Source organism: Berghia stephanieae, chromosome 3, assembly GCF_034508935.2.
Source record: "Berghia stephanieae isolate SIO BIC M18660-M18661 chromosome 3, UCSD_Bste_1.3, whole genome shotgun sequence".
Lineage (NCBI taxonomy): Eukaryota > Metazoa > Mollusca > Gastropoda > Nudibranchia > Aeolidiidae > Berghia > Berghia stephanieae.
In genome coordinates, this window is record NC_088362.1 from 68,271,052 (window position 1) to 68,286,233 (window position 15,182).

The window sequence follows — 15,182 nt, forward strand, 5'->3', positions numbered from 1 at the left end:
AGCCCGGATCTAGCCTCTTACGTCACATCACATCGCCATGAACGAGATCTCGGTAGTACTGATGCTGCATATCGTTTGAGAGCCGTCACGTTCCGTGTACCTTATATACAGGCGCACCCTTTATAAAGGCAGTGTATGATCTGTAACCTCAAAGAATACGGTTGACCAAAAGTGATGAGTGGTTGTGTAACACCAAAAGCCCTGTAGCCTGGACCACGGGGTCTTGTATGTAATGGTTGCGTCACTGTCTCAACGCTCATGACTTCATTAGTAAGGCTGGACTCGCAATCAAAAAACGAAATTTGTGGTTTGAATTATCTTTAATGAAACGAGTACACCAACGGTTCGTCTCATTGAGAAGTGAAAATGATATAAAAATCAAGAAAATATTTTTAAAATTTGCTAACAAATCTAAAATAAACAAATGCAATTTTTGAATTAACTTTATTCGTAAAACAATTGGTTTTCAACCGATTTTTCTGAAATATAGACCAATGTTCTTTTTTCAAGCTGATTTCAGCAATGTGATTTCAAATTCCTCACAACTATATTTTATATAGCTATTAGGCCTACTCAAAAGGTGTTACATTTTTTTTACATAACAGAAGTCTAATACCTTGACGGTTGACCGAGTAGAGAGCCTGTGATTGGTCGAAAACTTTGGGACGCTTAACTCACAATTCTACACGAATACATAGTTACGATAGATCAAAAGAGGGTAACATTTTTATTTACCAAACATTTTTCTTGGTGCTAAACAATACAAAGTAATAATGATGCATCAGAAAAAAATAACTCTGAAGTTCATATATCTCTATTACAATAAAATTGACACCACAAATGACAAAATCGGCCCACAAATAAGGTACTTATACATTATTAATAATAATTTTTAAGGTTTACAATAATTGTCATCAAAGTCATTTTCATCACCTAAGTCGTAATTTTTGTCCCATTTTTACAAAACAAAGTGGAATGTCAACGATTTACACTCGCGAATAAAAATTGATCAAATTACAAGTTCTACAACATATTTTATTTTTGTCGCAAACTGATAAAAATCAAACACAATTATTCCTAACCGTTTTCATCTTCTAACGTGAAAGACATGATCCATCTTCGTTCTAAATTGTTGTGACGAGAGAACGGGAAAGAGAATTTGATCGCGTGATCAAACATTCTGGTTCGTCTCACTCGACCAGTGAAATCGTTAACTTGGTATTATAACAAAAACACTGGGAGGATTGGATGACTCGAGTGACAGGAGGATTTGTGTTGTGTGATAGGTAACATACTTTATGTGGTGACGACCACAGTGTGCCTTATGCATCTTATGGACTTGAACTTGAACATTTCTTCTTTAACTCTTTTTCGCTATTCTTATGTACCGTAAATTGTGATCATGACCAGTATGCCATGATCAGACAGGGTCGTGATTATTAAATCAATAATTTGTTGTCACGCATGATGTTGTATGGTATTCAAAGATTATAATTACTCGTTTTGTTCCCAATCTACACAGAACGAAATTGACGTCACTCAACTCTTTGTTAATATTCTTTTGGGTATTTCTCACTAAATTGTATCAGTTACACTATAAACGGGCAAAGATTACACACAGATTTGTGTGCTGTACGTTATATCCAGCTGACGGAATGTTGTGAGTGAATTACCTAAGCGCACAGCATCAATTATTTCTCAAAATTTTAGAATAAAACTAAAAAGTCTCTAGAAAACCAATGAAATAAAAATTGAATCCTCCAGAGTAAAAATGACACGATGAATAAACAAAAACACACAGTCAGTAATTCATATGCTGCTAACACAGTGCTCAACCACGATGGGCCCAACACACACTTTTGTAAATTCAAAGCCTGATACTGACCAAAAAAAAATACGTCACATCACAAGACGACAAAGCTCAATTAGAAGTTAGCTTTTTGTTATTCTTTTTAACCAGCTATTAAGTAGTTCTCACAAAATTTAATCAATCATACTATAAACGTTTAAGATTACACATACATAGTTTTATATCCGTTATTTCCGTTTCGTGGATGTTGTATTTTACTTCAATGCATAGCATCAATATGATCAGAATATAGCAATTTAGAACTCAAATAGAATAAAAATTTCAAGCAAACATTGGATACACCCAACATAACCATACCGTATTGAAATGATTGGTCATATAATGGGATTACAGAATGTTTGTTGTTTTAATGGGCCGTGCTGGAGATGGCGATATAATCCTCCAGACCCGACATGCATGACTACTCTACTGTATCAAATATCCCCCCCCCCCCCCGCCCTTGTCTATTTTTTTATCAAGCCAAAGTCGTACAGGATAATGCCATCAGGCATGTTTTAAAACAATCTAGATCTAGATTCTCTTCAGCAACCTTAACCCACTCCTTACCAGCCATTGTCAGCATTTTCCCCAAAACTTCACACCCAACTAACACAAAAATAGATTTTTTTATCACTCAAACACAATGATTTTAAAAGTAGCTATTCATTTTGAACCAAAATCACAGAATATATACATAACACAAAGCCTCGTTTGTTCACCACACGAAAAGAGTTAGATACTGACTGTGACACAATTCAATCACACGATCCGCCCTTGGAAAACCTTTCAGTGTTGAGAGTCGATCTATATATATGTAGTTGTGCCTACCTTTGTAATACTGATATTATATTAAGGGGATTTTGGTATGCATTCATTTGAACCAGTTGACACATTGAAACGTCAAGTGAAAAAGGATAGAAAATATCCCGCACAAATACGAGTACATGCCTGTTGAATATACTTGCTTCGGTATTTGATATCCAGTTTTATCGGTATTTTATTAATACATGCCATGAAGATAAGAAAAGGATACCTAATAATTCACGGCAACAATGCGTTGTAAATGCTCATTTATAATAATAATAATCTTTATTGTCCAAATTAAAGGCAATTCATGTGAGGTAAACAATGCTCAGTTTGGTTCATGGTATGAACATCAACACATTTACAAATACAGACACAGCCATCCACGAACATACACGCTTGCACATTGTTTCTACACATGTATACAAAAGAAATGAGCGTACATACAAACACATATACATACATACATACATGCAGACATACATATCAATCAGCATACCATCGCATATGCATGCCTACATTCATACATACATACATACATACATACATACATACATACATACATACATACATACATACATACATACATACATACATACATACATACATACATACATACATACATACATACATACATACATACATACATACATTACATACATACATACATACATACATAATACATACATACATACATACATACATACATACATACATACATACATACATACATACATACATACATACATACATACATACATACATACATACATACATACATACATACATAATACATACATACATACATACATACATACATACATACATACATACATACATACATACATACATACATACATACATACATACATACATACATACATACATAACATACATACATACAATACATACATATACATACATACATACATACATACATACATACATACATACATACATACATACATACATACTACATACATACATACATACATACATAACATACATACATACATACATACATACATACATACATACATACATACATACATACATACATACATACATACACACAGACAGACAGATAGAACGATACGATATATTTGCTGGGACAGCAGATAACCATAATAATATATTAAGAAGAAGATGGCAATGATTGTGATGATGATGATGATGAGATGATATGATGATGATGATGATGATGATGATGATGATGATGATGATGATGATGATGATGATGATGATGATGATGATGATGATGATGATGATGATGATGATGATGATGATGATGATGATGATGATGATGATGATAACGACGGCGGCAATGTCGATGATGATGATTCACGACACTGCTTCTCGTTATTTTCATTGGTTGTCTCATTTTTCCACAGAAGATTTGTTAATTAATTTTATGGCAGTTGGAATGAAGGTTGTCTTATGTCGATTTGTCCTACATTTTGCTTCCAGATATCGTCTTCCGGAGCGCAGAAGTTGGGATTTTTCGCTCAGCGGATGCCTCTTTTCGTTGATAATGTTAAAAGCTTTCTTCTCAACTGCATTAATTTAAGTTGTGTCAAGGCTTCTAAGGTCGGTGTTAATTATTTTTGAAGCCCTTCTGAGGGTTCTATGTAGTTTGGATTTTTCTTTTGTTCCACAGCTTCCATACCACGTTGTGATGCCAAACGAAACAATACTCAATATTAATGACTTGTAGATTTGTATCATGGTCTTTCTGTTCACATTGAAAGACCTTAATTTTCTGATTATATACAAGCGCTGGTTACATTTTTTGATGACATTGTTGGTGTACGATTCAAAACTTAGACTGGTATCTATAATTACACCAAGGTGTTTAAACGTTTCAACAGTTTCAACCGCCTGATTGTTAATTTTTGTTATTTGTCTTGCTCTTTTTCCTATTTTTCTGTGATCAAACAGTTGTTCCTTTATTTTTGTTACATTGAGCTCTAGACAGTTATCGGCACACCATTTGCTGAATTTACTAACTTGCTCAGTGTATTTAAATTCGGAGACGGAATCATTGAGCAGGCCGAGTATAGCGGTGTCATCAGCATACTTGATGAGTTGGCAGTTATCAAAGCTAGCCACACAATCCGTTGTATAGAGGATGTAAAGTAGTAAATCAGGGGAGATCATCATGGCAATATTACCACAAACGCTTATGTTTACATTTTTACATAAAGTGTCTAGTTATTATGTTACGGTTTTTTGTAGCCAAATATAAAAAGGCAATTTAACAATCTGACAACTTTTATTGCAGAAAAAAAGTAATAATAATAATAATAATAATAATAATAATAATTAATTATTATTAATTTATTATTATTATTATTATTATTATTATTATTATTATTATTATTATTATTATTATTATTATTATTATACACATTTATACAGCGCTCATTCTCGTGCAAAACACAAGCTCAGGGCACTTTACAATGTAAATTATCAATTTGGAAAAAAACAACAACAAAAACACAAACAAACCAAAAAAAAAAACGCATACAATAGAACATAAAATGCAATGAATTCATAGCCAAATCAATGATTCATGGCGTCAATAAAAGCAAATAGAGTAAATAATGATAATAATAATAATAATAATAATAATATAATAATAATAATAATAATAATAATAATAATAATAATAATAATAATAATAATAATAATAATATATTTATTGTCCATAAATATGGCAATTTGTCATTTACTTACACATGTTAAAACGTTAAATGATAACTGTAACATTGAGCAGATATTTCACTCCTACTTATTTTCTCTCTCTCTCTCTCTCTCTCTCTCTCTCTCTCTCTCTCTCTTCTCTCTCTCTCTCTCTCTCTCCTCTCTTCTCTCCCTCTCTTTCCTCTCTCTCTCCTCTCTCTCTCTCTCTCTCTCTCTCTCTCTCTCTCTCTTCTTCCTCTCTTTCTTTCACACGTGCGATATACACAACATAAACATATTCATTTCGTTTTCAATTTGATACAATTGTGGCAACTCGACACCAAAATTATCATCATTATCAATTGGTCAGTTAATCTAACATTAAATAAATTAATCAGTTAATCAGTCAACGAAACAATCCTTGGTTTTTCTGTACCATATGAAATATTCAAAATTTGTATTGCTGATGGAACGAACGTTGATTTATACTTGTTAGTTCTACATTTAATCTGACAAAACCTTCTCCCAGATGGTAAAAGACTAAATTCATGGTATAAAATATGTTTTTTATGTTGGTAATTGAGAATGCTTTCCTTTCTATTGCTTTTCCATGAATTCTTTCTACTCCATTAAGAGGATGGTTTATTAATTTTGATGCCTCTGATAGATTTTGAAATTTTTGATTTATCTTTAAGTCTTGAGATTCTTTTTAAAGACAGGCCAAGACTTGTACTCCCTCAGACCACGTGGTAGCTTATTCCAAATCTTGGGGCCGAAACAAGGAAACGATCTATCGCCAAACTTTGTTCTTGATCTTTTTACCGAAATTTTCGTTTGGTCATTACTTGATCTCAAAGTGTAATTTTCAAATTTGCAGGTGACCACGTGATCTGTGAGCTAGAACGGTGCTATCGCGTATGCCCTTTAATAATATTATGTATTTATATGTATTGATTCTTATGCTCACATTGCTAACTTATCTTTCCCCATCCCACCAACCTAATTGTATCCCGTTGGGGCTATTATTAATCATAATAATTATCATCATTATCATTGTTATTATTAAATGAGATCAGTGGTGTTGTTTAAGGGTTTTTAATTGAACTCCTTTAAATATCACTGCTCATAAGAAACACAAGGTTTTGCAACCAGTCAAAGTTTTGCTCCTATATATTCGCAGATCTGGATATCTATTAATCGACCGTCTGGTTACCTATTAAATGAAGGCCTGATTCGATTACCGGTAAATGAGGATTCGGTTAATCACTAAACAAAGGAGGTTTCGGCGCAACAAAAGAATGAACAAGAAACCATCCACGAACTGAGCCAGGAAAATGGAAGATTTCAACAAAAAAGTTAAGAACAGTTAACATTAAACTGAGCAACCGAACGAGAGAGGATGAAACATTAACTTACCCATAGCCTAACATTAGTTTATCAAAAGTCTACTATTATACTTTTGTTTAATTATGTGTTAACGTGTTATTGTGTGAAGCTACTCTATTGATTTATATTAAAGTATTTCGGCTTTAATGGGGATTAATATTATATATTAGCTTTTGAACCTGATCTATGACTGTACAACGTGTCACATCTACCACTACTAAGACCTACTTCTTTAACATTAAAGCGTCATTACTATTTGTCGAGTTGCCAGGAACTGAACCTATCTATAACAGGGTGAAAGAGGCACCAGGCGACTTCTGTCTTTAAGGAAAACTACATGTATTTGACTTCTAGTTTTCTTTATCTAATTGCCACGTCTCCCACTTAGGTGGTGGTGGTACGATGAGGTGGTTGTTGCGGTAGTGGTGTAAAAAATGATGATGGTCTGGTGGTCGTGCTGTAGAGTTGGTAGTGATAATTATGATGATGATGATGATGATGATGATGACGATGATGATGATGATGATGATGATGATGATGATGATGTGGTGGTGGTGGTGGTGGTGGCTGCAGTAATGGTTGCAGAAAAGTGAGTGGAGCAGGCACGTATGTTGATAATAACAAGAAATGAAATGAGGAGGAAAGTGCCAGAAAACAATAGAGAATAAAAATTTCACGGCCGTGATGGGGGCTCGAACCCGCAACCTTACTGGTACGACAATTCTGCCTGGCCGGAGAGCGTGGCTCTACTGTGTGAGATATCCACCCCTGGACCGGATAGCCCACATAGTAGAGCCACGCTTTCCCCTGTCAGGAGGAGTTGTCGTACCTGTAAGGTCGCGGGTTCGAACACTCATCGCCGCCTCGAAATTTTCATTCTCTGTTGTCTTCTGGCACTTTCCTACTCACTTCATTTCTTGTTATTTGTCGTATTTGCAGTAATGTCGGTGTGGTGGAGGAGTTGTAGTAGTGGTGGTGGTTGTAGCAGTGGCGGTGATGGATGATGATGATGATGGTGATGACGATGATGATGATGATGACGATGATGATGATGATGATGATGATGATGATGGTGATTGTTGCAGTAGAGGTGGTAGTGATGACGATGCGGTGGTGGTAGCGTTTAAATTGACCTCAACAAATTCTCAAACACTCCAGACCCATGTACCCAAATGAATGAATTCCTGACACTTTTCCGGACCAGAGAAAAAAACTCATCAAATTCCCGACCTTCTCCCGGTTTGCCGTCCTTGTGGGAACCCTTAGCTGTGTTGATTATAATTATGTTGTGTATGTGGTTGTTGTAGTAGTGGGGGTATTGATGATGACGTGGTGGTGATGTTTGACGAAGTGGTGGTAGTAATGACGATGTTGATATATTGCGAAAAATAACGTACTCGTTAATCTTAACGATATGAGAGAGAGAGATAGAGAGAGAGAGAGGAGAGAGAGAGAGAGAGAGAGAGAGAGAGAGAGAGAGAGAGAGAGAGAATAACACCGAAAAATCGCCTTCTGACATGACATTTAAGACAGTTTGTTCTTGTTTTCTTTTTCTTTTTTTTTCTCTCCTTTGTTTGTTTGTTTAGATGGGGGTTATTTTGTTTGTTTTTTTTTTTTTGTTTTTTTTTGTTTTTTTTTGTTGGTTTTTTTTTTTTTTTGGAGGTGGGGGGGGGGGGGGGGAAGGCTTATTTTTTCTTCAAATATGGAAAAACTGATCTGTTGCCAACCGTTTTAATCTTATGTCTGGGTTAACAAGATAATGAAAATATGAGTTTAAGGTCGAGTATATTAAATTTTATTTGAAAATTTTTTTTTTTTAATATTAAGCATTTATATAACGCAATATCCATTCAAGGTGCTCAAAAGCGCGTTACAAGGAGTCCTTAGCCAACAGCAACACTTTTAGGACGAGACATGACGCCTGTAAGGAGATAATGCCTTTTTTATCGAGACAACGTTGTTAACGGACAGGTACCTATTTTACACCTTTACAAAGGAATCAATTTTGCGCCTCTCAGGGCGGGATTCGAATCCAAGATCACCAGCCAGGGTCAAATTGAGTAAAGAAGTTTTATCAGTGTACGGCAAAATTCTACTCTTGACCTACAAAAAAATGAGCTTTATATAGCGTAATATCCACTAAATGTGCTCAAAGCGTTTTACAAGGGATCCCTGGTCAACAATAACATTTAACATGTAGGACGGGACATGACGCCTGTTAGGCGATATTGCAATTTTTCGGACAAAGACAACGCTGTTTACGGCCAGGTAATCATTTTACACCTGAGTACGGTGAGATAATGTGAGTAAAGAGCCTTTTCCAAGGACTCAACTACGCGCCGAGCGCGAGGCTCGAACCCAGGACCTTCCGATCCGAAAGCGAGTGTCATACCACTAGACCACCATCGACATGACAATGAGACTGAGACAAATGTAATACAATACATATTAAAAAACGTATAATACGATATTGTTCTTTGTTGAACGTTTTCGAAATGTGAAGCAGCCTTTCTCATTGTCCTCGACAAGAGTTGATTTTGAAACAGCAATGTTGTTCTCGTCATTGAATCTTGTTTCAATCGCCGCAACGCGAAGAATTCTCCTTAGGGCCTCGCATTTAGCCCCATACCTCCATTGCTCTTTACTCGCATTCACTATCAGCACTCGGGTGTAAAATTAGTAACTAGTTGACAATGGCCTTATTTCTGTCGAAAGGAAAAAACGTTGTAAAAGCACCTTAAAGGCGTCATGTCTTGTCCTACATGATCAATGTTGCTGTCAGCTTGAAACCACTTTTATCGTTTTGAGCACATTTAATGGGTTTCATGAATAAAAGTTGGCAACGGTCGCATGCCGTACATAAAAAGCCTGAAACAATCCAGTGACCAACCAAGCTGCTACCCATATCAAGCAATTATGTAATTTTTACAACAATTGAATTTATGAAAAGTAACTTTTATAGTTAATGTGGCAGTGTCATTGTTGATGCTCACTGGTGATAATGATGGCTTATGATTACCCCCCCCCCCCCCTTACTCCCATCTGCCTGAATGATATTTTTTTACATAAAAATAAATGAGATCACTTTTATTTTCATACCATGGTTTTGACAGTTTTTTTTAATTTTATTATTATTATTATTATTATTATTATTATTATTATTATTATTATTATTATTATTATTATTATTATTATTATTATTAGTTATTATTATTATTATTATTATTATTATTATTATTATTATTATTATTATTATTATTATTATTATTATTAGTATTATATATTATATGTATTAGTAGTAGTAGTAGTAGTAGTAGTAGTAGTAGTAGTAGTAGTAGTAGTAGTAGTAGTAGTAGTAGTAGTAGTAGCAGTAGTAGTAGCAGCAGTCGTCGTAGTAATAGTAGTGGTAGTATTAATATTATTATTCGTATTATCATTATTATTATTATTGTTATTATTATCATTATTATTATTATTATTATTATTATTATTATTATTATTATTATTATTATTAATTATTATTATTATTCATCATCATCATCATCATTCATCATCATCATCATCATTATTATTATTATTATTATTATTATTATTATTATTATTATTATTATTATTATTATTATTATTATTATTATTATTATTATTATTATTATTATTATTATTATTATTATTATTATTATTTTATTATTATTATTATTATTATTATTATTATTTTATTATTATTATTATTATTATTATTATATAGTATTAATAGTGTATAGTAGTAGTAGTAGTAGTAGTAGTAGTAGTAGTAGTAGTAGTAGTAGTAGTAGTAGTAGTAGTAGTAGTAGTAGAGATCGTGTAGTAAGTAGTGCAGTAGTAGTAGAAGTCGTATATAGTAGTCGGTATTATTATTATTATTATTCGTTATTTTTATTATTAATTATTATTATTATTATTATTATTATTATTATTATTATTATTATTATTATTATTATTATTATTATTATTATTAATATTATTATTATTATTATTATATTATTATTATTATTATTATTATTATTATTATTATTATTATTATTATTATTATCATTATCATTATTATTTTTTTGTTATTATTATTATCATTAGAATTATTATTATCATCATCATCAACCTCACCATCGTCATAGTCTTCGTCATCATCATCATCATAACTAATTTACACTTCTCTTTGTTATAAACATCATTATGATGTTATTATTTATACTACATTTCTATCTTTGATATCAATGGCATCACCAATACCACCATTATCATTTTAATAGAATGTTACCATTTCTACTACTGAACAATAAAAACACTGAAGGGCCAAACCAATGATATTTACGAAGTGACTATTGGTCAGAACTGACCAATAGCCCCGCTGTTGCGGAGTGACTATTGTTCAGTACAATGACATACTGGAGGTACTGGCGGTAGCAAGCGCATCTTGAGCGTATAGTAAGGTTATTGTATTCGTTACACATAGCAGGGAAATGGAATACGTAGTTAGGTACCGTGTAGTCAGCAATCAAATTTTCGTCATTCTTTGTTTTAGCTGGCGTTGGTCACAACCGCTTTGTTCAATTTACTGGATTTTTAAATTTTTAATATTTAATTAAGTGAAAGTGTGCTTAGCATTGTTGACATTCCGGAATGTATTACCTAAATGTTTTATATTTAATTAAGTAAAAGCGTGGTTATCATTGTTGACATTCCCGAATTTAATTCGTCATTCTTTGTTTCAACCGGCGTTGGTCACAACCGCTGTTTTTCTCTCTGTTCGTTCAAATTGCTGGATTTTTTAATGTTATATTTAATTAAGTGGAAGTGTGTTTATCACTGCTGACATTCCGGAATTTAGTTTAATATTTCTTTATCGGATTATATATTGTTCTAAATCACTGCTTGACTTAGAATTCCATCACCATGGGAAAGAAATGCAGCACGTATGGCTGCAAGTCGGGCTATGCCAGCTCGACAGATAAAAATCCAGTGCACAGTTTTCCTCTTGATCTTAGTGAGAAGTTCAAATGGGTTCAAGCCATGCCTGACCAATTATCTGTTGATCAAGTGACCAAATATATTGGATTGTCCCCTAAACATTTTCCTGATTCTAAAATGAAGAAAGCAGGGAAATTTATGGTACCAGCTGACCCTCCCACATATTTCCCTAACGCACCATCATCCTGTGCTGGTATTCCTCAATCAAAAGATAGAACAACGACAACTCAACCGCTGCATCTAGGGTTCCTAATGAGGAAAGACACATTAAAATTCTCTACATTTCTTGATTATTTGCAGATAAAATTAGAAAACCACTCAGGTACTTTCATTTTGGGGAAAAGACTTTTCTTTCATTCGTGAATCGAGAGATGGGCCTACTTATGCTCTTTTGCCATTCATTTTACTTTCTTGGGTGTAGAAAAACCCGGAAACATAAAGGAAATATTTATGAAGCATACATAGGTGTCAAGAAAGTAAAGCACCCTGCTCTTTAAATTTGTAAAGAAAGTAAATGCTGGTCACAATTCCAGGAGCTAGTTAATTTCATCTCCTCATCTATTGACACCCAGGATAACAAATTCAAATTTATTGAGAGACAAATTTATCTGATGAACCTTCCAAAAACAATAGGATATGCAATGGATGATTTATGCAAAGCATTTTCATGGTATGCCGTTTCAAGACATCTGTATTATCAATTGAGAGAGGTACTTCAACTTCCATCAATAACAACTTATCAAAGAGCAACGCGATCAGCAAAGAATATTGATGATTTCAAACTTTTTTCGCCTTTTTTTTAATTCTAAAAAAGTAAGGAGCAGGGCTTGCATAATCATTGCAGATGAAGTTTATGTCAAGGTTTCATTACGGACAGAGGTAATGTTTATTTATGAGGAATAACAGCTCCATAAATGATGCATATTTTTGGTGGGGCTTTTTAATGATAAATTAATAAGTTTTTAGTGAATAGTACAAGGGTTTTCTTTTCCAAATTGAAACGATAAACAAGTAAATAATTAAGTAAATATAACAAAAATAAATAACCAGTGGACCATTTTTCAAATATATTTTCATGGATTCACCCTGGCCAATGTGCATCATATGGTTTCATTTACTTATCTAACAGTGTAAAATAAAATCGTCGAGTATTGAAATCAGGATGGCATAATGTAATATTAATATGGCATAATTTAATATGGCTGTTTAAGACAATAAGGAAATCAGGATGGCATAATGTCATATTAATGTGGCATAATTTAATTTGGCTGTTTAAGACAATAAGGAAGTACCACATAAAAATAGAAGGAACTTTGAATGTTAATGTGACAAATATTTCAGCATCATTGCAATCAGAGATACAGTATGTCTCAAATTAAAGGTCATACTTTATAAATTTCTTGTAAAGCTCATCATACCATATTTATCAAATATCTTTTTCAGTAATTATGTTACAGTGCCTATTACTGGGATTTTGAATGCTCATGCCAATAATGTGGTATTTGAGGTGGAGATTAGAATTTTTAAAAATTTAAGATGCTTATGTAATAATCTCCACACCACATCAGCGTTTTACATCGGTTGTCAGCTTCTGCACTCATAGATCGCCCTATAAGAATTAAATTATAGAGGTCTACAAATCCTATGATTTCCCCGTTCCATATTATATGGAATTATTTAAAAGCAATGATTATTGACTCGTATAGCTAAGGATATAACCTTCACAATACAATAAACAAAGAATAAACAAGTTCCAGTTTCACTTATAAGTGACAATACAAGTAAGTCAGAAGAAAAAAGTTGATATTTGACAGAATTCGAGAAAATAACAGAAAATAAGAAAATGGCTTGAAAGCGTTTCCGTTTTTCTATTCATTTAAAATATGTTGACAGTTAATTCATAACACTTCGCCATTAGATTGTAAACAACACAAAGCCCGCCCACTGCCCACGCCATCCTCAGTTCGCTGGCTGAACCTCGGTCAGACGGTCAGTGATCGCGGACGGTTGTGTTGACCTGATATATCAAGGAATGTTGTCCATTGCAACTAAAATTACTCTTGATGACTTATTAAATAGAATGGGGTTGAAATGCACTGTCAAAATATTGCTCAAGAACTTTATTCCTTACCAAACAAAAACAAGATGACGACCAACTAATTCTGAACAGGTTGTTAACAACAGAGAGGCACTACGATGATTACAAATATGATCGAAAAACGTATTTAGTCTTTGGATATGATTTAGAATGTTGTAATGCAAGTAATGAAGTTCTTGTTTTGTAAAAGTTTCGATTTTTTTTTTTTCGTTTTTCGGATTTTTTTCACTGTTTGCGATTCTTGAGTCAGTAAAAAAAAAGTTAAAAGATTTAGATGAAATATTCACTTGTCCACCGCTCAGTACTGACCAAGAGCCACTCCGTACGGGCGGAGCTATAGGTCAGCACTGACTATAGCCCTGGCCTATTTTCAAATCAATATTCAAGATATTTTGAAGTAATGTCACTATCAATGAATGCTAGAGTAACTAAACTTAAAAATCAAACACTGACAAATCGGCGTTAGTCATCAGCACTGACGAACAAGCGCTGAGGTACATTGTCAGTACTGACCAATATCCCTAGCCAATATAGTTTGCCATTTAGAAAAAAAAAGTGCTTACCTTTACTTAGCATCTCTTTATATCTGTTGGGTTTACTTATCAAAAAGAAAATTATATAATGGTATCCTTAGAAATAAAGAGGAAACCCTGAGAAGTGTATTTTGATTTTTATTCTCTTTGATTACCGTGGTAAAATTTTCTCACATTATGACCTGTTGTGGCATCCTATGTAATTACCCGTCATAGTTCAGCCAATGTTTTGCCAGAGAACAGTCGGAATCTTAATTACCGCTAGTACACGCCATTCAGCTGAGTCGAGCAGCCCCACAGTTTGTGAATATGCATCAAATATTTTGTGATGAGAGAATTACATTGCGAGACCTGACGATATCATACATTTTTTCAATCGCCTACCTTAAAATTGTGACTCGTGCTCAGGAACTGTGAGGATGATTGCTTCACGTCCCTATCCAGTATGTTAAATGACTTTGGTCCGAATAACATATAAATCGAAAGACTGCAGTAGATCTATGCTTGATTCTAATAATTTGTTAACTGATTTACTGTTGGCCTTATTCATTTTGTTTATGTATTTCGATGAAATCATTCAATCGTGTCCAAAAATATCAAGCAACGCATGACTTCCTTCGATTTGCACAGTTTAGACTCCCAATGCACATAATATATTTTAAGTAACCCATCGTTTCAAAGCGGTATTATGTCGGGATGATCCAGATGCTAAGAGGTCAAATTAATGCCAAACTGATTTTTAAAAATGAAATTTTGGTTTTTAGCACTCTGAAATGTTGTATTCATTGCCCTCGTCCAAACATGTAAACGTCATTTTCGACATATA

General features: G+C 33.5%; 1 protein-coding gene across 1 annotated transcript in view; it reads right to left on the minus strand.

Annotated features, from left to right (window-relative positions):
- Positions 1 to 14,567, minus strand: part of LOC144968286 (organic cation transporter protein-like) — a 56,968-nt gene extending 42,401 nt beyond the window's left edge. Inside the window, exon 1 of the mRNA XM_078906493.1 lies at positions 14,387 to 14,567. Within this exon, the coding sequence (XP_078762619.1) occupies positions 14,387 to 14,399 (13 nt within the window). The 5' untranslated portion in view covers positions 14,400 to 14,567. The remainder of the gene's footprint in view (positions 1 to 14,386) is intronic.
- Between the last annotated feature and the right edge of the window lie 615 nt (positions 14,568 to 15,182).